General features: G+C 39.0%; 1 protein-coding gene across 2 annotated transcripts in view; it reads left to right on the top strand.

Annotated features, from left to right (window-relative positions):
• The window catches only part of IL1RAPL1 (interleukin 1 receptor accessory protein like 1), a 764,969-nt gene extending 744,170 nt beyond the window's left edge, over positions 1-20,799 (top strand). For both annotated transcript variants that reach the window (XM_054844310.1, XM_054844318.1), the window contains exons 9-11: positions 3,214-3,357; positions 16,542-16,712; positions 18,020-20,799. In XM_054844310.1, coding sequence (XP_054700285.1) covers positions 3,214-3,357; positions 16,542-16,712; positions 18,020-18,738 — 1,034 coding nt within the window. In that variant the 3' untranslated portion in view covers positions 18,739-20,799. The remainder of the gene's footprint in view (positions 1-3,213; positions 3,358-16,541; positions 16,713-18,019) is intronic.
• The last annotated feature ends 4,945 nt before the right edge of the window (positions 20,800-25,744 follow it).

Raw genomic sequence — 25,744 nt, 5'->3', positions numbered from 1 at the left:
TTTTTCTACATTCAGCCTCAGCTCCTTAAGGAGGGCCAGGTCTCTAATTTGAGCAACGTAACACAGAGGCTAAATAGATTTTAAAAGGTTTGCACTTTTCATCTCTCCCCTCTGATGTGGAATTGTGCTGAAATTGAATCTTTTTTTGCATGTAGCCACTGCAGGAAACTTGAGTTTCAGCAGGAAAAACAGATCACACTTCAAAGGGAGTGTAATGCCTGCTGCAGCAACTGTGCTCAAATCGCAATGCAAAAGGCAGAATAAAGCAGCAGAAAAAACTGTTATTGTGAAGGTAACCTTACACTCTAACCTTGCCGTTACACTTTAACTTAGCTTTAACAGTCACTACATCACTGTTGACATCGTTGTCATGCACACCGCCAACACCCTTGGGTTCACAGAGCACCTTTCAGGAGTACCCTCTCCTACGAAGGAGTCGGAAGCACTCTCCCCAACTCACGTTGGGAAAACCGAGGCGCAGACAGCTGAAGCGGCTTCGGTTACCGGAGGGGCCAGCAGCAGAGGCAGGACCGAGCCTTCCGCCCCTCACACCTTCAGCTCAGCCCAGCACAGGGCGATGCCGATCGCACGATCCCTGCGGCAGCTCCAAGCCAGCCAGTGCCCCCTTAGGGCACGGTTTAGCATCCTGCAGAAACACTAACTCGAGGCCTGCAGGCAACCGACTCAGTGTGGTGCTGTGCCCAGGCCGACACGTCCCGCCTTCCACGGCACCGCACAGACGTGGCCGTCCCACCTCCGGCGCTTCAGGGCTCAGCTCAGGCGTTTGCAGGGCCAGGTGCAAGGATGCAGCAGGCTGCCCGGCTAATCACTGCTCCTCTCTGCCTCCGAGCCCTGACAAACAGCACCGGGACAGGGAGCGAACACGTGCTGATAGGCATTGTCCAGCACGGAGGAAAATACAGCCCTGCTATGCTAGACGGATAGAGCATGAAACTTACCTTGCAAACAAATCTGTTTAAGGAAGAACCTCCTTATCCTTGTGTTCATGCGTGATCATGATGGGTTCGGCAGCAGCGCATGAAAAGGTAATTTCTAGTACGTTTCAGGGTGACTTAGAGAATTTTATTGTTTGCTTTGGTTGCCTAATTTAGGGCAGGCTTATGTGTGTTCAGATAGATTTTACTGAAGTAAAAATATAGGCATAATCTTGAATTATTTCATTGGGAAAAAGATAACTAAGGGCCACTCTCTGATGGCAAAAGTGATGCAGCGCGTTAGTCTGATTTCATGTGCGGTGACAGAGAACAGATGACTACCTGCAGTTATTTTTGCCATTTAATCTCAAAATCATTAATTTAGGAAAAACTTTTGTTTTCCAGTTGTAAAGTTTTTCCTTGCCTTTAATGAGTCATAACAGCAGGAACATAAATAGAATATTTTGTGCCTAGCAACCTGAAATATTAAAACCTTTCTTCTAGTTACCATTGAACAGCTGCATCACCTGTAGTACAAAATGATAAACAGGGTATAGTAAGCCAGTGCAGAGTAATTTCCATTTCCATTTATATTCTAAAATACCGTATTACTTGTGTATGCAAACAATTTTTTGTTGGGTGTTTTTAATAACATTCCCCTCTCTGGACCAGAAAAGTATTGAAAATCTGAAATAACCATGTAGGTCTTAAAAATATCTAACACAAAGGAGTTTCCAGCACAGTTTTGGAGAGAATGACATGGAATATAAATGCCTTTTTATTTTATTTTATTACACTTTTAGTGTCTTCTAGAGAGCAATGAAATCTTCTTACAGTTGCCTCAAAATAATAAAAAAAGTGTGTGATTCTCAGTAGATGCAGTCAAAATAAATGGAATTGTCACTTTTTCCTCTAACCTTTTATTTCTCTAATTGAATTGAATTGTGCTGGAGTATCATATCTGCATAACCACACACACACACACAAAAGGTTACTTCAGGGCTACCCTGCTTCACTCAGACAGAAGCTGCCCACTGGAAGAGGATGCTGTGAAAATAGCACAGAACCGAGCTTTCTCCAGCACAGATTTTTATGAAGCAAATCTTAGATTTCCAAGATCTGATTTCTTGGCATTCCTCAAAACTGAGTGATATTGGAAAAGTATGGGTGGTCTTAAGATTTGCCATCTATTACTCATTTCAAATTACAAAATCGTTAGTAACGCTCTTCCTCCTCCCACACTCTTTTTTTTTTTTGACGTTGCCAGTTTTCAGTCAATAAGCAAATGAAAAGTAACAACAAAATGGATGCCACATAGCTGCGTGAGCTTCCTTGAGCGTGCAATGGTTAAGACTGGGGGAGGTGGAAGTCCGTGACGGCATATTACTTATGCTCTGATAAGCAGCCCCACTGAGGGTCCCATTAGTGATAGACAGTTGTGGCCACATTTGACCAGAGCCCCCATCCTCAGGAACGAAGCTACGTGGCGACGATCTCAATCCATCACGTGAGTCACCCGTGGCAGAATGCAGCAAAGACACCAGGGGGTCACGGTCTGAGCGGGAATGTCAGGACAGACAAGTCGGGATGGTTTGCTGTGACTACACATAAGCCAACCCCACTGGGGGAAAGGGGAGAATAAAGACGAACTGCAGATCGTTGAGAGACTGTGTCAACGATATTAACACGCAACTGAGATGTGATGTCGTGGAGTTCCTTGGATAATTTGTCTTCACATCTTTCAAGTTTCGGGGGTTTTAAAAAATTGGTTTTTATTTTGTTAAAAAAGAAAATATCAAATCCTTAGTCTAATCTTGTCCAGTAGACTGAAACTCATCTTATTTGTGTGTGGAATAAGGGAGGACGTGTGTTTGCATTATAGTCCCCAAAAAAGAAACATTCACCTCTGCTTTCGTTGTAAGTAGAATGTCAACATTTGCCTGTGTAAAGCAAACTGTGATCTATCTACAGAGAGAGAGAAGGAAGAGAATTATCAAATCTCTCTTTTATATACGCACATACTCATACACACATGTCCCCAGCAATTATTATTTTTAAATGAGTAATTCAGATGGTGTACCAGAGGAAAAACTAGTTTATTAAAGGAAAAAAAGATCGATTAATTAGGTATTTCTTCAAGGGCCCTAAACCAAAATAAATACATAAATAACCCATCATTCACTATTTTATTTTAATGTATAACATAACTGCAAGGTCTGCTGCTAATCTTTCTCCGGTTTGGAATGTGGTTGTTATTGCGTTTTGTAATTCTTTGCAGAGCTGATGTACACAGTTGAGCTTGCTGGTGGGCTCGGTGCTATTCTACTGCTGCTTGTTTGTTTAGTGACTATCTACAAGTGTTACAAGATAGAGATTATGCTCTTCTACAGGAATCATTTTGGAGCTGAAGAACTAGACGGAGGTAAGGCAGCTTCTTAGTACATTTCCTACTTTCTAAGTATGCCTGTTTTTTATTTCTCTCCACCAAAGCCCAAAATTCATTTCAGTTCAAAATGCATTCCCAACTGCAATTTTTATTTCTCACTGCATTAGGCACTGACGTGAATATGCATTCCTCATACAGCACATTAGCAGCAGTGATTGCTGAGCTGATGTACGTGCTGCTCTCTGGAGTTCCAGAAGACACCCATGTCTTTTGGATTTTTATTCCCAACACTGAATGTAAATTACCAACACTGATGCATTAAAGATTTTCACTTTCTGTCAGTACTGAAAGCCGGCTTCACTTCTCCATAAGCTAGGGAGTGTCTTCCCTAATTGTATTCGCCAAAAAGGTAGAGGTTGAAGTGAATCTCAATTTACTGCTTGTTTAAACTGATCAGTTTCAATAAACTGTACCGAGTGTTTGGGAATGTACCCAGCAGTTCATTTTCTTGAGTTCATTTACTTAATCGCTGAGAGTGGCTAATGGTCATTAAAGTTGTTCTGCGATTCAAGGACACCCAGCCTAAACAAAAGTAATCTGCAATACATGCACCGGCCTGTGTCAAAAGTATACATGCATTTTCTTTTCTTCTCTTTTTAAGCGCTGAAGAAAAAGGTCTACTTTGCCTCTAACCCTACTAATCAAAACTGCTGCTGAACAGCGAACTGGGTTGAGCTGCAGCCTCTGATTAATTAGGTTTGGTTTCTTTGGTCAGAGTTCCTGATGTTTTGTGCTACCACTACGTCTTCGGTGACAGGACCTTCTATTTTACTGAAATGCTAATAAAAGTTATTTTACAGTTCAAGGTAATAGCCTGTGGGCTGAAGCCACTGTGACATGTTAAAATAAATACATACTGATAAAAAAGCGCTGGCCAAATCTGTCACCAATAAGGGAAAAGTGCAGCAGCAGAATTAGAGGTCCTTATATAAGGGAAAGACTTCCATAATGAGATCACTAGGGAACGACCCACTTCTGCCTCCCATCTAAAATTGCATAAGGATTCAAAATAGAAAGTGCTCAGAACAACAAGTCCAAGCACATTAGAACATTTTGTATCCTTCTACTGGATTTACAAAAAGGATGCATTAATATAACAGCTCATTGGGGGGGAAAAAAAATCAGGTTATCCTACTTATTTTACAGAGGAGGAAACTGAGGCCCAGAGGGACTGTGACTCATGGAGGCTTTTGGCAGACACCTTTTTTTTTTTCAGGAGCTGAGATCCTCTCTTGTCCACAAAGCAGCCCCCACTTTAAATGGGCATGCTTACCTACATAAATTGTGTGAATTTAGTAATAGTCATATTATATTATGCAGAAATAGACAGTTTAATTAATAATTGTTTAAATAGATGCAATTTAATGTTTTCTGTCTTGGTATCAGTAATTCTTACTTTAACAGCTGACATTTATTGTTATCTCAAATCATTCCCTTTCATCTGCAAACTTACTCTACCAGGAGCTACATGCTTGCCTCTCTCTCTCTCCTCCCATCTCAAACATTTGTCACCTGGGAATAACAATATTTTAACCACACATTTGAAACAACAAAAAAGTGACCTCTAAAGGATACTGTTCTGGGACTCAAAAGGAGGAAAACCAATATCCATTCGGTTTATCCTGCTGAGCAAGGATCATTGTTAAAGAAGATAAAGCACGGTTTCTCTTTAGATGATCAATGCAAATACTGATAGTTTGGGCGCTTAACAACAGTAATATAAGAAGGAAAATACTACTTGCAGATTCCTGTTGGAAACCTGTAGCTTCTACTGTTTTCAATACACTAGCAACATGGATAAAACCCATTTTGCCAATGAAGTTACTGCAGCTGCACTTTCTACTCTGTCTCTTTCACTTACGCTCTTGTAAAAGCAAGAAGAGGGAGAGGAAATGCCGCCACGGAAGACCAAGCCATGGCTTGTGCAGAAATAAATTGCAGACATGCATTCAGATACTTTCCTTTGCCTCAGCTTGTCACTGTTTCGTGACAGACACAAAATGCTGAACTCTAAAATCTTCTAACAGCATCTCCTGCAGTGCAACAGCGGAGCACCCACGTGCTATTCATAATTTACACCATGTTCTGTCATAATTTGGGACAGCATGTAGATAAGCAAACATCAAAATATCACAGGCTTTTTTTGTGTGTGCACTATATTGTACCCAAGAGGATTTGAAACACTTTAAAAGTGAGGTCCAATTAAAATTTTCAGTTGAAAATCTCTTTTAAAATGCAACACTTCATTTCTTTCCTGCTCAGAGAACGAGCCCTTCAGGATGTCAAATTTCATCACAATTCCTCTTCCTTTCCAAGCCTTAGACACATCAGTTTTTCTCAGGCTAACATATCCATTTCTGTGGGAGTCATGGGTAAATTGTGAGAAATATTTGAAAACAAAGTATTTAACCCTTACAGCTTACACAACTTAACTTATTACTTTCTATAGGGGTACTGCAGATTAAGCAAGTGAACACAGCTACTGATTCCTCATTTCTCTAACTTGCAGCTTTGAATTTCCCATCTTCTCTCTCATCCTGGGGACTAGATTCTCCTCCTGGTTTTTTTTCTCTCTCCTGCAAACACTTTAGCTCAGTCTCTCCTTTACTGTCTCCTGGGAACAGGGCCCCTTTTTTTGTTTTCATGCTTAATTCCTTGCCTTTCCTACTAAACTGGAATATAATAAAATCCACTTCACGTTCTCCTCCCACTCTGTGCCCGTGCTTTCGAGCCGCCTGGGAGCTGACTCCACACGGGGAGGCCGCGTGATGGACACCGTGTTGTGTCCGTCGGTGCGGAGCAGCGCGATGTGCCGGTGTTCAGTGAGGGGACCTCACGGTGAACGTCTGACAGAGCCCCCTGGGAGCTGGAGCACAGGGACAAGAAAAACGCCCTGACCCTTGGCAAAGTAATGTCTTTCTCACCTGCAGGTGTTTGGCATGACCTTGAGTGTCAGAGGTATAACTCACCCTTACCAATTTGGTGGTCAGGAACTCCCAAATCTGTTTAAGTGGAGAATTTCAGTTCAAGGTCTCTCCGCGTACGCGATGAAGATGATACCTTGAAGTCATATGCGAACAAAGAAATGTCCAGTATTATTCTGAAAATTATATTTTCAGAAATAGATACTTCATTGCGAACTTCTGAGGGCTGATCATTGTTAAATGGCAGGCAACCTCTTTAGGTTTGCAGCTCGAAACTTAAAAGCTTATTTTAAAAAGTCTTGTCCATAAAGGGCACTTTAAGGACTAACACATCATTAGTGAAAGCCACTTCTAGGAATGGTGATTTCTTTTATTTTGCCGTACATTGAGCTCCAACACAAGAGATTTTATACCGCGTTCACCCTCTGAGGAGTGTTTTAGCAGTTACTGTTTATGTATTTTTATTTTCCAAGGACCTTCTCTTCCTGCCTTTCTCAGTTTTTAAATGACTTGATGATCAAACTAAGTATCATACTTTAACTAACAGAGAAGAGTAAAACCGCAAGTAAACTTTTACAAGTACCTCCAATGAACACATGCCCTGACTTCTTTCTGCGTTGCACTCTGTGACCTTAAAAGGCTATCGGTATCAGAAGACATATTACCACTGTAGAGAAATCTGCTCTTTACCTACATACGAGCTGACTTCGAGGCCCTTAAAATCTATGGAAATTTTCCCAGGATTTTACCTGGGACAACAGCCCCCTTTGTGAGACTGCTGCTGCTCATCGAATCCTGCAAGGATCGGTCCCCAGGCATGGCGGCCGCAGCGAGGGTGGAGAGGGGAGTCGGGCCACTTCTCTGAGCAGCACCATTTACGATGCTGCCTTAAAGTGGCCAGGACGCTCAAAGTCACCAAAACAGCTATTTTCATCTTTTTCTTGCCATCTCCTGAGACCTGAGAGTTTCCAGTGGATGTGCATGTGTCTGTATGCCAGCTTTAAAGTATACTAAGGATAAATCCAGAAGTCTACGGATGCCAGGCTGAAAATCATTGCACATCGTCAGATGGGTAAAATTACTCAAAATCATGAACTTATATATGTGTGTTTACATTCCAGTTTCCTGTTTCAGAGAAAAGTGCATATGGTACAGTTAGCAGTAGAAACAGTCTGCAGGCACCAGCCCCTACCATTACCCGAGTACATTGGTAACCATTTAAATTGGCAGAAGTTTTTGTACAAAGGAATTAATAAGCAAGGGGTAAACATGATCATAGAAAAAGAATAAATTTTACGTTAAGAGGGTGGCATGAAAATTTGTAAGAGTTAAAAAGCAGCAATTAAAGAGAAAGTTTGAACAAATGTGCTCTAAATATTTTTCTAAGGAAATTTACATAAATATTCTTTCCCACAGCTAGACTGAGGAGAAATCAAGCTTTAGGCCCAAGCACAAAAAAAAACCCCTATAGGCAGCTGATAACTAGAAAGTGAGAGCTTTGCTTGGCAGCTGATACCATGACCTTCACAATGACCCTTGGTGACTTTAGGTCCCATCAGCTGTTTCTACAGTGTTGGAGTGGAGTTCTCCATGTTGTCCTGATTTTATTCTCAGCTTTCCTTGCAAAGGAAACCTTGGTGAAGTGAGGGAAGACTCAGCCTCCGTGCAGCTGGGCTCCAGGCAGGGAGGGCACCCGGGGCTGGGGAGTTCCTCTGGGTTTCACTTTCAGTTCTGCACGTTGCTGCATTCTGGGTTTGGTTGTTTTTTTTTCCCCCCCAATATTGCTGAAATAAAACAGAGTGCTCCTAAAGTGATTAAAATGTGTCACTGCCGAGCTTTCTAAATTCAGGAAATCTTGTTTGGATTTGGTACATGACATCTATAGTGGCTGTTTCTTGGCTGCGCTGGTTGCACTTTCTTAAGAGATGAGTTTCTACTGCTTGCTGAGGGGAAGCAAATCAATGCTCAAATTAGGAGATTGATGAAACAGTTGCTGCCTTGAAGTCTCTGTTGCACCTGGGAGTCCTTAGGTAATCATGATTTTTGTCCTTACTATTATTCAGCTGCAAAAGACTAGCAGGGTTCATGGACAGACCTATGGGATTGCCCAGATAATATCTTATTAACTGTACAAGGCAAGAGCAGGTAAGATATACTCCTTAGTAGATTCCTGAGTTTCATTCCAGTAAACCTCTTATGCAGCAAAGAAAGGCAACACTTTGAGATTCTTAATACTTCAGTGTGACTTACTTGCTAACTTTCAAATATAACTTTTTCCAATGGTTTAGGCACCGCCAAAGCACTTGTGTTAATGATTATGCTATGCAGGTACAGCTAGACTGAAATTACTGCTGAAGTTAGTGACTTTGCAATTACAGAATCTTCCCTGGGAACCCACAGAATAAGTTTGCAATAGCAGCCTCGCCACTACGTGTGTATTCTTATTGACTATTGGCAAATTGTGGCAATAAGAAATCCTGCTCTATGAATATCAATTTCAAGTTCTATTAAAATCACCTTTAGAAAAAAATGCAGCTTTCATCTTTCTAAATATTAGTGTTTACAAAAAGGGATTTTCCTCTTCTATAATTACAGTTTTATTGTCGGAGAACTACTTTCCTTAACTTGTCTTGTTTATGTTATTTATTTACATCTGAAATGCAATTCAAACAATAAAATCCCAATTTATATCTCCTCTGAATATGAGATTTTCTAGATTGTGTCCTTGAAACTTACTAATTCAAAGAAAGATTCCTGCTTTTGCCTCTGTCCCTGTTTTATAGCATCTAAAGTACATGCATAATATATATATTTAAAAATAAAGTAACAATATCACCATGAACATCTTTAGATTCCAAAGTGAAAGATTGTTATAGGTTAGAAAGTCCAGATGTAAAGTGAAAATAAAAAAAGAAATTAAAAAAGACTACCATACATAATGAAGAATGAGATATCTCCTGTTCCTCAACCAGCAGCTTTGTCAAATCGTTGTAAGCTTTGAAGTTTTTTGTTTTGTTTTGTTTTTAATCAAAGGCCAAAGCACATTGCAGGTTTCCAATGCAGCATATTGGCATCTGATTTCAAGAATCTTAGATTGAAAGTCTGTTTCCAAGCTATTTCTCCCTTGAGTTTTGTTTATATCTATAATGATTTACTTAACATTTCACTGCCTTTGCCTAGATCAAGGCTGTCTCAGCTCCGGTTTTCAAAATACTTAACCCAATGATAAGATACAAGCACTGTCACTGAGATCAGCAGAACTAAGGAATATACATAAAATTAAGCATGTATTTTATACAGGTAACTAGTTACCCTTTTGAATTAAGATCATCACTTCCTGACACTTTTTATTTAAGAAATTCCTTTAGTACAGAAAATGTTATATTCTTCCTTTTTCAGAGTCAATATGACATTCTTTATTAGTGTCTCTTCCTAATTTCTCCTTTTTTAAATAGTAGCTAGTTCCTTCCAGTCTTTCATAGATAACTACTATGCTATATTTCCAGCTAGGTAATTATGATTCAGTATTTCATTATCTTTCAATATCTACTAATATTGTGGTTTTTTCTTAGTTTGGTGTTTGACCTGCCAATAATTCATAGCAATGAAGAGAATAACTTGTATCACCATCCTTTAAGTTTTGTAGTTTTTTTAATATTCTGAAACTCTTACAAGGACTTCTGAGTTTTCATATCTGTCAAGAGCAACTTCTAAGATTAATGGTTCATTAGGTTTTTATATTGAAAGTAGAATGTCTTCAGTAGTAGTAATAAATTTAAACTTCTGTGTCAATAAGAATGACTGAGAAACACTTGATATGCACTCTTCATTTAGTTAGCAATACAAAATCAGACTAAATATAAGAGAAAAAATTAAATTCAATAATACATTGTTCAGTTTAAATAAGTAATATTCTATCTTATGTATCTATCAATGACAAATTTTAGCTGTAATTATAGAAAGCCAAGGAAAATATAGCTTACAGAAAGAATTTGTTTTACACTTGAAATCATGTAATTGTATTATTTTTTGGCTGAATTTTTATCTGCCAGGAATCACTCCTGATTTTCAAGAAATGTCAAATGCAACATCGATATTTTGGGGTTTTCATAAATGGTCTTATAAAATTAACTTTAAAATTGGTATTTCTTTTATTTTTTCATGTTCTTTAGACTTTTGGAAATCAATATGGCTTAAAGGGAAGAAAAAGAAAAAAGAAAAAAAGAAAAAAAAAGGAAAAATAGGGGAGAAAGAAACACACGTCCATTGCTGTAATATTTTTATAAATGCGCCTACTAGGGACAAAGGATCTTTTTTTTTCCCTGGTCTACGGTGTGCTAAGAATACTCCAGAACCTGTTTAGAACTGATTAGATTTCTTTAACCTCTTTCTCAGTGTTGCATTCAGAAAACCTCCCTCCAATTCACCATTACCCACTCTGCACAAGGATATAAACTATCATTAGGAATGCTACGCTTCACAAATACTTTGACACAGAAAAAGCTAGTGTTGGTAGTTCTTAATTTGTATTAACATTAAAAGGTCTTGACATTTAAAAATAAAAGAAAATGTTAAGATGAGCTTCATGAGCAATAGTAAATGCCATGAGGAAAAGTATAAGCATCTTGAAAGACTTAGGATTTGGGCATTTTACTCAACTAAGCATTTAAATTACATTTTTCATTGTGTTAAGGGTGATGAACACTATTGCAACGTGTACATTAAATGTGGCCCCACAAATACTGAAAAAAATACAGATTATGAAATGCCATAGTCATTGTAACTTTGAAGCAACTACAGTCTGGGAAATTTTGAAAGCCCAGTACTTTGCAACCTTTCCTGAACACAGCAGATTTTTTTAAAGAGGAAAGCCTCCTGCATTGGCTTGACTACAACTCCCTACAGCACTGGGAGGATCCAGTCTGTCATTTCTAGATGAAACCCTGAAACTCTGAGTTAAATCAGCACATAGGTCCTACACTCCAGTAATGAGTATTTGAGTCTTTGCTAGGCTGGCATGTGCTCTGGTGAAGGAGTGGAATCAGCTGTCCAGTTGCCTATTGATCTAGAAATGGACGATCTTCTGAAGCCAGACGTGTTGCCAGCTACGCCAAGCCGCGGAGCAGCCTGCGCGCAGTCAGCTGCCTTCCGTGCACTGGGTGCTTCTGAAGGCACTGCTGGCTCTGGAGGATTTCAGGATGCATGGAGGCACGGGTTGACCCTGGTGACTAGGTCTTACAGCTTCATTAGAATACAATTCACTATGAAATACAATACTGTGGGATTTCTCTTTATTTTGATGTATTAATCTGTCTTATGCTAAAACGTATCAGGCCATCTGCAATGTTTAAGGTTTAATAACCCCTCAAAGGCCCAAACTGTTGGCTTCTTGGAGAGCAACATGGAGATCGTTAGGAAAACATGTACATCTATAATACAAATTCAAAGTTGAATCTGTTTGCTGGTCCCTGTAGAAGAGGAAGTTTTATCTATCTTTCTGTAGGCACCAGCTTACCATTTCTTCATGTGTAGCTGTTAAAAGAGCATGCATAAAGATGAGTTCTTAGATGTCTGATAGGAATTTACTTACCCAAAGATCCTATTTGCATGTGACAAAGTAGATGCATATAGAGTCTGGGTTTCATTTTATGCTTACATTGAGCCTTTAAGTGACTGCTGCTGAGCACATCCCTGGAATAACAAGCAGCATTTGCAGCTTCTTCCCCTAGAAGTTTATATCACTTCTGCTGGATTAAGACTGTAGAAAGTTACAGGGAATATGGTAACATATTCTACGTTTGGATGAGTACCGAAAGGAATGGACAGCATTAAAGAATTCACATTGCAATGATGCAACGGGTATTTTGGCTAAAATCCTGGGCCACTGAATGAAGGAGTGTTTCCATGTGCTATTAATGAAGCTGGGAGTTCACCCTCAACGTTTACCAATAAGATTGATCCAAGCAATTTTGTCAGACCTATGGCTGAGCACAGCTTCATGACCATTACTCAGTGTCCTCACTTTCAGCGCCATAGAACGGCTGAAATGATACGGCAAAGTTTGTACTTCACAGTCTGTTTTGACCAGAGTCTTGCAGTACCAGTGGTTTTGGGCTGCCTGAAACATTTGTGGACTGAATACATCATACCTTGAGCACAGGCTGTATTCGACCCCATCGTGATGAACTAATCCAGAGCGTCCACATGCTCTCATGGTTGTCTACACTGCAATAACAAAGAAATTGTTTTGCATCAAGTCTGGTTGAATTTGGCCATGCAAGGTCTGCTTTAGGTTTTGTTTCAATATTTTCAATTAATGGATACCACAAAACTTCACAGAAAGGGAGGTTGTTGAGTTGAAGAGCTCCACCCTAATTGTGTACTACCTGTAGGCAGCAGAAAGCAACTACAAACCACATAAATGGAGAGAATTATTTGTCCATTCACAAAGAATGGGAAGAGGAAACATTATTACACAAAGTGTTTCAAAGTATTGCTGTTTCATGATATTGTATTGTATGTCACTTAGCTGTCTTCACTAAATTAAAGGACAGCCGTTACATAATACAGCTTTGCAACATACCTGGAGGCAATGCAAGGTGAACATACTCTGTTCTGTTTCTAAAAAAAAAAAAGAATCTTGAAATGGTTAAGGGATTAAGGGTACTTTCAGGTACAAAAGTATATGTAGATGATTGCTTTCAGTCTCCATGGGAAAGAAAAAAAGTTTCAGATTAAACGATCAACATCCCTGCCTTTGGTTATTGGAAGGTATTTCTCTTCTTAAGTGTGGGAGGAAACAGGTAGTGAATAACTATATTCCATATTATTGCTAATGCACAGGAACCTGACAAAAACAAATCTTTGAAATGGCATAATCTATATCTAAAGCCAAAGTGCAAGCAACAATCAATCACATTTGCATTCCGAGGACGCTTGGATAGAAGACTTAATTGCTTACTGATGAAAGGAAATGAGGAAATTCTCATTTTAAAGAAAAGCTTAGTTTGCCACCAGCTTTGCTTGTTTTGAATTTAGATTTTTGCCCTTTTTTCTGTCACCGAATATTCGATGCAGCCAGTATCTGAACATATTGCAGAGCCAAATCTGCATTGATTGTATCACATAATAATGTAAGTAGTAATATCAAGTCCTTTATGACTTTTTTTATGGTTTTTTTCTTGGGAAAGGCAGATGTGCTGACACCAAATATTTTCACGGATAAAATAAATACCCATTCCAATGAATGGTCAAGAAAACAAAAACCTGTAATGGACTTCCTGCATGCTTGCTGGGAGTCTGGGGACTCCTGGATGTGTTGCTCGAAGGAAGGCTCACATGGAAAACAGGCTGAGAGCAAAGGGCTTGAGAGCAAAGCCAAGAGCAAGATACAAGCCCCAGCTCCCAGAGTTTGACTCAGCTGTAAGATCTGGATGTTTGCAGGTTCCCATCTCTCCCTCTCAGCCCCTTGGGACAGCACATTAAAAAACATGAATTAAGATCAGAAATGTTCTTGAGAATGTAGTCATCAGTCCCACTCATTACAAGCAGGAGTAGGTGGGACCATTTAACTGAGAAGAACCACAGGCAGAGAAGTTATCTACTTTGTGTTTAAATACTTTCCTGGAGATGGGAAATTTCAACAATTTTATGAGTTCTCCCATTTTTCATTGCAACTGAAATTCTACATTTTGGACTATCCATACAAATTAGAGAAAATAGTAAATAATGCCATTGTTCTTTGATCACAGCACAGAAGAGATAGCTTCTGATGGCTGCATAGCTATCTGCTTGCTGTAGTTCTTAAAATGTTTCACAGAGTTGGCAATGTAACCCAAATATTTTTTAATTAACTAAAAGCAGGCTAATACATAAATATCATAGTAGTAAAACAAAGGCATATGTGATCATTCCCTGTGCATCCCAGGCATTTCACATTTTGCAAATTGTCTGCTCATGCCAGTATGTCAGATAACAAAATTACCACAAAGGTAATTCTGCTGTAAAATCAACTTTTTACTTTTCATCAAACAAAGTTGAAAATGGAGAGTATAATAGCTCAGGAAAACTGCTGTGCTAATGTATCTAACAGTTTCCCAAACCAGACCACACATCTTGCTGGATTGGAGCTTGAATAAATTCATGATTGCCTGAACCCATCTGTGTAGATGTACCCAAGATCCTGGCCATTCTTTGCCCTTCAAATGCTGTTAAAACTAGGAAACCAGGGTAGAAGGAAATGGTCCCTGCAATACAGGATAATGCAGTTGTAGTCGGTGGAAATGCTGGAGCCTCTGTGGTATGAAATACGTATATTTCAAATAAATGCATTAGTGCAATATTTACATTTGCAAGAAAACAGTGGCATAGCATGAATAATTTCCCTTCTAAGTAAGAATGTGCAAACCATCTTAACAGACAATTCCCTGAGCCTTTAAAACAGTTTGAACACTGCATTATTTCTTATTATTTATTCCTTTGAGAAATTATACATTCTCATCTTTACTCAAAGACTTTCAACAGACCAACACTGCTCTCAAGCATGTACTATGGTTATGATCATTTACTAAGGTGACAACAGAAAATGGCATTACCGCATCATCGTTTTGTTGGTTGTCATAATTTCCCCATATATCTCTTGACCTTTTTGTGTGTTAACTCAGTTGCTGGGTTACCACTGTCCTACTGTGGAAACAAAAACCTGCTATGTAATCTCCCTTTACCTCACAGTTGATCCATTCAGTGTTACTTCAAGGCATTGTCAAAGGCATTAGGTGCTTGTCAATTGTTAAGGATCATGGTTTCACAAATATTCCAAAGAAAAATAATGTAAAGAGTGAACCATAGAAGGCAGTGCTCCTCTTTTTCTTATTTTTCTTTGTTGTTGTTCTTGTTGTTGTTTGTTTATTTTTCTGTGGATATAACAATCCAATATATAATATCACACAACAAGTGTGCAGGGGAGAGAACGAGCACCTGGTCACGTCATGGGTTTGGAAAGTTTGAAAGTAGTTACAGTTTTACCATTTTAATTTTGTCATCTGCAAATGTTAATGAGCATAGTATACACAGTTCCTCAGAAGGAGGAGTGGACTGTTCAAGATTAGCACTGTTTCATTAATTTAATTCATACCCTCTGCCCCCCATCCTGCATTTGGCAGACTTTTCCAAATAATGCTACCAGAGTACAAGAAGGTGTAAAATGAGGAGTGGCTCAGTAAATAACAGAAGTCAGCACTGACTGCATATAACGTTAGTTATGACACACAGTCGAGTATTCAATCAGGCCTTTTTACAAGCAATTGATATTCTCCATAGCCTGTGCATAGTGTTGTCGAGAGAGTTAGAAGGATGTTAACATTTCATTACTCTTGCCATTGATTTTTTTTCTGCTTTCTTCACAACAAAAGTCAGAACGTGACCTCTTATTCCACTGAATTAGTTCCAGAGCACTTGGCGTTATTGACCTCCTAATGAAAATTAATGATGGCTATTTTGATTCAGTCTTTCAAGTAGGCACACCAAGCACATTTAAGAAACAGGCACATTTATTTCCATATTGAAATGAAATAAGACACTGTTAAGTGACGAAATGTACATTAATGCAACATTAAATTTGCAAATTTAAGCACACAGAACTCAAGAAGTTTAAAATGCATTATCAGGAGCTGATGCTGCAAAGATTTAAGCTTGGCAATATTTTCAGACTTGGAAAGCCAATGAGTTTTACAAGTAAAGCTACACATATGCTTAGAACATTTCAGCCCCAGGCCCTAAGTTTATCATAAAATTCTGGCAAGACTGAAATGTTTTTACTAAGCAACAGAGACAATTGCACATTAGCTTAGGTATTTCCATGCTTGTCTTTTCCCTTTGAAACCTAGAGAAGATTTCAAGCTCTTTTCTGTGACTTTTCTTCTGTGCTCACAAGCTGTCACCCCACAGTTGAGTGGATTTCCTTCATATGAGCCTTACACAAATGTTTATGAACAAACTGACTTCAGTGTATGGATATGGATCCCTTCTCCCTTGCATCTGTGTAAATAAGTATTACGTCTACCAGGTGAAACAAGAAAGGTGAATGGATTCATATCTAGAAATTGGGTGAAAGCTTGCCATTTTATCTAAGCAATTTCCTATTCCTGGGAAATTCTCCCAGAAATAATTCCTGGGAAATTATCTCAGAAATCTCCAATAATGAGTAAACTAACTCACTTTCTTCGTCTCTGTCCTTAGACAACAAAGACTATGATGCATATCTATCTTATACCAAAGTGGATCCTGACCAGTGGAATCAAGAAACTGGAGAAGAGGAAAGATTTGCTCTTGAGATCCTGCCAGATATGCTTGAAAAGCATTATGGATACAAGTTGTTCATACCAGACAGAGATTTGATTCCCACAGGAAGTAAGTCATGTCTTTATGCTTGTATCTTTCCTGAACTGCAAATGCAGTGATTCCAGTGATTGTCTCAGTATCGTTTCTATAGCTACTCATTCAGAATGTCATCTTTCCTCCCTTGTCTTAGAGAACGGTGAAGATAAGCCACCAAAGATACTTAATGTACATTTCCCAGATAAAAGAATTATTTTTTAGTAATTGTATTACATTGATTGAAGTTGAGGCAATGCAGAAAGGGCATGCATAAATAAAGGAAATGAATGACGCCAGCATTTTTTCATGGATTTTTTGAGAGCTTGCATATCTAGGAATGAATACAGAGGTCTTTGTTTTCTGTTCCTTCGAGTTTGCCTGGAAAGATCTCCATGATTCTAAGTATTTATTACAGAAATGCAGACAGGAAGGAAAAAGTTGTGTTTGGACCAAGGCAAGAGTTGACTAATACTGTTTACAGCAGAGCAAAGTAGTGAATTCTGTTAGTGTCCACTGCAGATAAATGTGCAGTGGAGGTACTGGATCATCCTCAGAGACTGAAAATTAGAATTGATTCCAGTGGGTACAAGTAGATATTTTTCATGTTACTTTCACATATTCCAAACTCCATACAGTAATTTTTTGTAAGTTGCTGTGGTATTCTTCATAACTTCAGTATAACCATATACACAGCTACTAAAATCAGTATCTTTTACTAAAGATGAGAAAGGATGCTTGCTATAGGCAAAACACAACATCAAACAATTACGCGGATACTTTTTAAATCTACAGCAAACTAAACATTAATTTGCAGGAGGCAACACTGTTCTTGTGAACGTGTGTGGAGGGGACATGAAAGGAAAAGAATCTAACCCTAAAGTACACCTTAGAGTATTACTTGGATTTAAGACTGAAGCACATAGTTGTTGCTTTGTTGCCTACCTGGATGACTTTGCTCCTTTAAAGAAAAAAGATGGAGATGGACACACTTGTTCCAATAAAGATACAGATATTGATACAAAACCACAGCTTATAAACAAACACTCACAGTCCATAGTGCATGGGGGAATAGATGTTTTCCAGGATCACAGAATGTTTGAGGTTGGAAGGGACCTCTGCAGGTCATCTTGTCCAACCCACCTGCTCAAGCAGGGCCACCTAGAGTAGGTCACCCAGGACTACGTCCTGGCAAGCAAACCTGGCACGTTTGCAAGTGATGTTTTTTGCATATTTCAGTGAGCTCTTGCGGGAGCAGGGATTTGCATCTGTTGTTTCTCCCCAGTCTATAGGAGCAGAGTGTTTTCTTAGACTGATTTTTGAGCAATTGTCTTATTTTGTAGCCTACATTGAAGATGTGGCAAGATGTGTAGACCAAAGCAAGCGACTGATCATCGTCATGACTCCAAATTATGTGGTAAGAAGAGGCTGGAGCATCTTTGAACTGGAAACAAGGCTTCGAAACATGTTAGTCACGGGCGAAATCAAAGTGATACTGATTGAATGCAGTGAACTACGAGGAGTAATGAACTACCAGGAGGTGGAGGCACTGAAACATACCATCAAGCTCCTCACTGTCATTAAATGGCATGGACCAAAATGCAACAAGTTGAATTCCAAGTTCTGGAAACGTTTACAGTACGAAATGCCTTTTAAGAGGATTGAACCCATCACACACGAGCAGGTTTTAGATGTCAGTGAGCAGGGGCCCTTTGGGGAACTGCAGACAGTCTCCGCAATTTCCATGGCTGCTGCCACCTCCACTGCTCTTGCCACTGCCCATCCAGACCTGCGCTCCACCTTTCATAACACATATCATTCACAGATGCGCCAGAAACACTATTATCGAAGCTATGAATACGATGTACCTCCTACCGGCACCCTGCCGCTTACCTCAATAGGTAACCAGCATACCTACTGCAACATCCCTATGACACTTATAAACGGGCAGCGGCCACAGACAAAAACTAACAGGGAGCAGAATCCAGAAGAGGCTCACACAAACAGTGCGATACTGCCCCTCTTGCCACGGGAGACCAGTATATCAAGTGTCATTTGGTGACCGAAATGCAAGGGGCCGTCAACCCCCTTGAATAGGAGCTGAGTCTGCAGTCCAGTGCCTGGAACTACATCCTCGACTGCTGCTGTTAAACATGCATTACAATCGATAACATATGAGGAAAAACAGGGTCTTGTACATATGTTTTTTGCAATTTCTTTGTAGCATCAGTCTTCCTGTTTTACCCATGTCTCTTCCCATTCACATTTTCGACTTTGTTTTATATGTCATTGGAATTTGTATATTTACATTTTTTTAAATGAAGAGACTGCTGTATAGATAGGAAAATTTTTTGCTTCGTTAGTATAGTTTTAGACTTTTGGTTTGTTTGTTTTTAACCTCTCTTGGGAATGCTTGGACAAAGCTATGTTGATATCAGAAGCACCATCCATTTTGTTGGCCTGCCTAGCCTGATTCCTGAAGGCCATGCCTGCTGCAGTTCACCTCTTTTGGAGAATATTTGTTCTTAGAAGGACCCCATCCCTCACTGAGAGCTCCAGTTTCATTTCTACTCCCGTAATGTGCACTGCTCCTTCCCTGCCCTTACAATGACCCCCATTTGGGGTAACACTACGGTCTGATCATCTAACATGTAACTTGGTAGATACCTGTCAAACAACAGAATATACCCAATCTGTATCGGTTGCTTCACAGTAGTCACTACAGAGTGTGTAGAAACTAGAGATGGTTTGGCTTTTGCTTTCTTGGGTTTGGTTTTTTTAATTATTATTTTAAGAATGAGTTGATTGTATCCCTTTTATAAATATAAAAGCAAACCCTATTTTTAACACTTCCTGGAAAAGTATTAAAGTGGTTGTGGATTTTATTTTTAAGCATTTAACTTTTTCTTTCCCCCCTTTCCAAATCCTGCAAATAAGATCATTTGCAATTGTCAGGCAAGTAAGACAAGTGAGGCAATAGGCACTGAAGTGCAGAGAGTCCTGCTGATATTTACAGTGATGACTTCCAAACCAAAGGGGAATAAAAAGACAGTATTGTAGATGGTTTGTCACTTTATATTATAGAAAGTGTTATTTTCTAAAAAAGTAAGAGCAAAACATTATTTTGCTGTGGATTACAGAGTCCCCTTGTATTTTAATGTTCCAAAACCTGTATTTGCTTTAAAATTATATATTCAGGATTAAGAAATCTTCTTTCATTTGGTTTTAGCTTGTAATGATAAGTAAAAGTTTATTAAGTTCAACATGATTTCAGTAAGATCTCAGGCAGAAAAAAAAATGACATGAATACCAACAAGTATCATTGTTTTCAGAATAAACTTTATTTATACAAAATTAATATTTAAATCAGACCTGGAAGTATTAAAAACATTTTATTCACTTTAATGAATAAATAAATTAGTTTTATTTTTTATGTATGATTCTATCTTTGAGGAGTTGCAAATAATGCGTGTACCATGGCTGTCAGGGAAGAAAAAAAAACAAAACCCACCCACTATGTTTACATCTGGACATCTTTAAGACAAATGAAATAAGCATCTTATGTTTTAAATAATGGAAAAGTCATTTCTGGTTTTAAAAAGAGCGAGGAGCGGTGTTGTAGCTCTACAGTGTATTCAGGCCAAGCTTTCTGGCAGTCTCTGCTAGCAGAAGCAGAGGAACTGGGGTAGAGTTGCTGGTTTCAGCACACTGTCATGTAGTCATGGGCTTGATTTACGCCGGCAGAAATGTAACTGGTATCCTGGCAAACAGACCTCGTAGTCTGTTTATGTAATGAATTAGCTTTAGGTATTTTTATGGTAGCTGAATGCTGCTGGCCAATATAATGGATGTGTGGGGTTTGTTCATCCTGATTGGCAGAATGAGAAAAGTACAGCTTATAATATTTTGGTTTTCTTAATGGGAAGTGATAGGTAGAGAGTGGGTAAACTGCAGTTTGGGGGACGTTTGTGGGAGTAATCCAGAACTGACAGTGTGGGAGGAAATGACTATGCTCCTGTTGTGAAAGTCAAGAAATCTCTGTATCTGCATAACAAGCTAATAGAGCTTTGGGATATGCACTGATTTTTATTTGCTTAAAAATGTTTATTTCTCTGACAATTTGCTCAAGTCCTTTTCTACAATCTGTTCTTTATTACGGTGTCTCCCTCTGGACATGTGCCAAACATCCACAAAATGGAAATGAAGCTGCCAGGCCAGATAAAATTTTAAGAGAACTTTGCACGTTTGGTTATTTTCATAGTGTAAGAAAGCTATTATTTATTTGCTCTTACAGACACCTGTCAGGCACTGATGGCATTTGCCTTCGTTCATCTGGATGCCAAATACCCCAGTATCCTCTGAAAACAATGCATTTTTTTCCCCCTTCCCTGGGGTAAAGACTGGGATGCGGAATGAATGTAGGATGTAACTATCTGACCGCAGTCACATTTAGACGATCAGTAGGTGTTTCCTTAACCACATGGGGAGTACTTTTCTGTTGTTCTATTTTTAGTGTAGTTTTAAGCACTTTGAATAGCATGATTCAGGGATTGATGGATACTATTTGATATTCACACTACTTAAAAAAAGGTTTTCTTATGATTTTTGTCATAATATTTAACAAAAGAAAAACAAACAAAAAAAAAAGAAAGAAAACACAAAACAAAACCTGAAATAAATGGAGAAACTGTCTATGGCTTTAGAAACATTCCTCCTTAGTATTCCTCCTATATGAACAGCTCTGTGTGGGGAACAGTGAAGGAAACTTGTGTGTTCACGTGCTCTATGCTTGACAAAATTTCTGTTGGAATGCAATATGAAAAAAATAAGAAAAAAAAACAAAAAAAAACCCAAACAAAAACAACAGCAAGCAGACCTGTCATTGCCCTAGTACTTAGGCTCCATCCTCTTTTGGTGAAGGTGTTCCACTTTTGACAGTGCAGCCTGAAGTGTGCATGCAATAGCCACATATAAGGTTTAGCCATAAGCAAATAGCACTTTATTTTAAAAACTGCACAGTGTGATGATTGGAAAAACTTACTCTGCCTGGTCAGTAACTTCGAGTCTGTATGTGGATTCTATGCACATGAATTATCCAAGTGTGGTGCTTTGTCTTTATAAGGCTCTCTTTAATCAGGGTAGTCCTTGATATAAAACTAAAGGACTCTGTTGCACAACCTGTGGAAATTCAGTATATAGGTTCTCTGGACAGCACATATAGCTGGACAGAAATGGGGGACTGTACAATATGCAGCTAATTATTTTGAAGGCAAAGTGCATTGCTGGGTCTGATTCTGTTCTCAGTTGCAGCAGTATGATTTGAGAGTAAATCTAACAAAGTTGAATGAGTGTAAGATTGATTTGTGTGGGAGAACAAAATTGGAAAAGCAAAGAGAAAAGGAATTCATATTTGCAGTCTGTGACAAGCTGAAATCTTGGCTGCAAGGAAAGCAACAGCAAAATGTCTTCTGCATTTTAGTAGGGACCCAGCTCTCACCTGGCAGCCAACATCAAACACTTTCGATATGATCGGGTTCAGAGCTACTGTTAGGCTTAGATGCAAACTAAGATTTTTCTATTACTGCACAGCTGTGAAAACCATGTGTATGTTACATGATGGGTGATAATCAGCTTCAAAATAATTGGAAAGCTTGTTATACCAGCCTGATTAAAATTCACAAAGTTTTACTTGGATATTGTGCATTAATGACACATTTAAATTATAGATAAAGCAGTGAGACTTGGGGAAAAGTGGCCTGGTAAACAGGCTTCCTTCATTCTTAAATTGGAGGGGGGGGGGGGGGGAAACAAAAAAAAAAAAGACAATTTCATGCTAGCAAGCCTAAGGAGAGTTTAATTAAAATCCAAAGAAGAAAAAAAAAATCACAGCAGTAAATTAAGTTCAAAAATAGGATGAAGGCCAATGGAAAAGAAAGGTCAAAATATCCACCTGTTTTTTGACTGTACTGTGGCTTATTTTGTCATGCAAAGCTCTGTACTCTGGCTGACCTACATAAAGCAACTGGCTTTTTTGGGGCCCATCCAGACAGATCAGCAACACAGATATGTCCCTGTATGTCTAATACACTTCCAAATTATTTTGTCCTTGTTGGTAGTCTAGCACAGAGAGTTTTTGATGTGTCTTCTATTGTTGTGATACAGAGGATGGCAGAAATCTGCCAGTGCTAAAAAAAATATCTCTGTAACAACAGGCTTAATTTAGTATCCAGAGTAACTATATTCCTTCACACCCACCCCTTATCTGATTTGCCGTTATTAGAACACTTTTTTAAATCCATGTCTCAGCTGAGCAAGAGATTAATGTGACTGGCATCAGAAAAAATGTAAGCAAATTCATAACAATGAGTCTCCTTGTATAATGAATGCTGCAGGTTCCCTTGCATTTTTTCGGTATAATCACAACTCTTCACCTCCTAAATAGCCCACTGAGTGGAGGTTGGAGAACACCATTGTGTCTTTCATTTGAGAATCACTGAATTTAGTATGGATACTGAGCTGTCATTCATGACATAATTTTGCTGGGCTATTTCCCATTGACCCTGGCTATATCCTCCAAGAAGATGTGTTGGCAGCATCGCAGTTCTCCAGCTGGCCTTGGGTTGATGTTCCAGAACTTGTTGCCCTGGGGAGTGAAACTAATAGAAATGTTTCAGCTATTAAGAGTTTTCCTGTGCTTTTGTTTGTTTAAATTCTGTTTAAGACAGTTTGACCTTTGTTCTGGATTAATAAACTCTGTGGGTGGGAGGTCAAGAGTCCACAGAGTCATGAAGTAGAGCAGAAATTACGAAGGCAGACCTGATACCTTTTTTGGAAACTGTATAAATTCTGAAGCTGCTCAGGTTACTAAAAATTGAGTACATTGAGATTGAGGGTTGTTGAAGGAAAGTATTCTGTTTGTTATTACAACCAGCCTCATTCCAAAAGCTTATCAGCATTCTTATATTAAATAGCCAACATCCTAGATAATGTAATTTCAGAAACATTCAATAGTCAATTAAAATATTTTCATTTTGTTGGATTAAGAGTAACATGATTTGCTAGGATCTAAATGTTAAATGAAATAGATAATCTTTATCTACTACTGAGATTACAGAAAGTACAAACATCTTTTTGCTGGGTTAGTAGTATTAGGAAAAAAATTTGAAGCAAAATTTGAGAGCTAAGAATTTGATGGAGATATTCTTGATATTTTTAATAAAGGCATCTCTCTTAACCATCAAGGCATGACAGAAGCAACACACAAATCACTCCAAAAATAAAGTGGATGTGCTTTTTAACCTTCTCTTTCTCTTTTTATCAAATATTAGCACTCTCTCTCTGCCCCCCTCAAAAATACAGAATCATCCAGGAAAAATGAATACCTACCGAGCCCATACTCTCAAACACATTTGGTGACGGAAAAAGAAGTGCAAGCCGGAGTGAGGGGCTGCACCACACGGCTGCGACTGAGAAGGTCTACAGTGGGGAGACTGTGTGCACCCGCACGGGGAGAGGGAGAGCACAGGGCCCTTAGGCCGTCGTGTTTCGTTACCCCTATGTCAGGTGGGTGCAGAAGGAACTACAGGCTCAATACGTCACCACTCTTCTACTTGCTATAGGTGACACACAGAGAAGGTGGGCAGTAAGCCTTGGTGTTAGTGAAAGTAAACGTGAGTGCCCTCAGCTGACTGAGCACGGGTGACCTATTGCAAAGCACCCAGAAGAGCAGGAAAAGCTGACAGTGTTTCCCATTTGTTGGGTGTGCAAAGTAAAAGCCAGCACTGAGCATAGAAAGAGGTTAGCTTACTGGGTTAGTGTGCAATCCACTAAATGACAGCTGCAGGAAATTGCCATTTTGATCAGCCAGCACTGCACCTGAGCTCTCTCACAGCAGCTTCATCCCATGCCATCCCATCCCATGCCATCCCATGCCATGCCATGTCATGCCATGCCATGCCATCCCATGCCATGCCATGCCATGCCATGCCATCCCATCCCATCCCATCCCATCCCATCCCATCCCATCCTCTCTATTTACCTTGCAGGCTGTATTAAAAGTACAGCCACACAAAGCTTGCCGTGAGCCCTCAGGTTGGGGTACACATGAAAACTCTTTGCAGAGATGTTTAGGGTGAGTAGATGTCTCCTCTCCTGAGAAAAGACTTTGGTTTGTAAAAAAAAATTATTTTTGTTCTCAGTTTGCACATCATTTTTCACATCCCCATAGAGTGCTCATGTGAAGCAACATCCTGAACCTTCTGCGAAGTCAAAAGAAAGTTTTAAAAAGGTCAGTCATAAGTTCAAAATACCTTCACTCATGCATCTGTCATTACTTCAGGGTCTGCACACACACTCATAAAACAAAAATAAACAAAGAACAAACAAAATACCGATGCAATTACTAAGCCCTATTTAAACCTGGTTTTTAAGGGCTGCTTCTTTTTTCAGGGAAGGTTGTTTTTTCCTGCCATTTTATAGGATGTTATGTGAGAGACTCTTTTAAATTTCTTTGCATGACAGGTAAATCACAGGGAGATTTTATTTATTTTTTTAGAAAGTCTCATTCTTCATTGTAAGTTTCAAACACAAGTGGCAATGAATTTACAGACTTAGAAGAAATTGCTTGCCAGAGTTAATATTCTCTGGTGAACAGCTCACTGCAGCCCTAATTAAGTTCTTAGAGACATTTCAGTAGAAAATTTCAACAATTAGTATTATACGTGTACCTTCAGCATCACATTAGAACATTGTACATTTGTCTTCTTAAAACCCAGGCAACTTCGAATGGAACAATTATGTAAATACAAAGCAGAGAGGAAACCAGCGCCACACCTGCCTCTCCATCTATCTTAGCAAAATAGTTCAGTGATATCAAGCTGCTTCTTTGAGATCACTAACCTATGCCTACCTCAGCAAAACAGATGAATCTTTGCAAAATGTGCAGATATCTGGGCAAAAATGTTGCAATAAGCACTCTCAAATCTTAGTTACAACACAAAAAACACTCTATATATTTTTAATGCCTATACATATATAATTTAACTTGTAATCATCTGACCGTAGAACAG

This window comes from Grus americana, chromosome 1 (assembly GCF_028858705.1).
Source record: "Grus americana isolate bGruAme1 chromosome 1, bGruAme1.mat, whole genome shotgun sequence".
In the NCBI taxonomy this organism is placed as follows: Eukaryota; Metazoa; Chordata; class Aves; order Gruiformes; family Gruidae; genus Grus; species Grus americana.
This window is presented reverse-complemented; position numbering and strand designations above follow the sequence as displayed.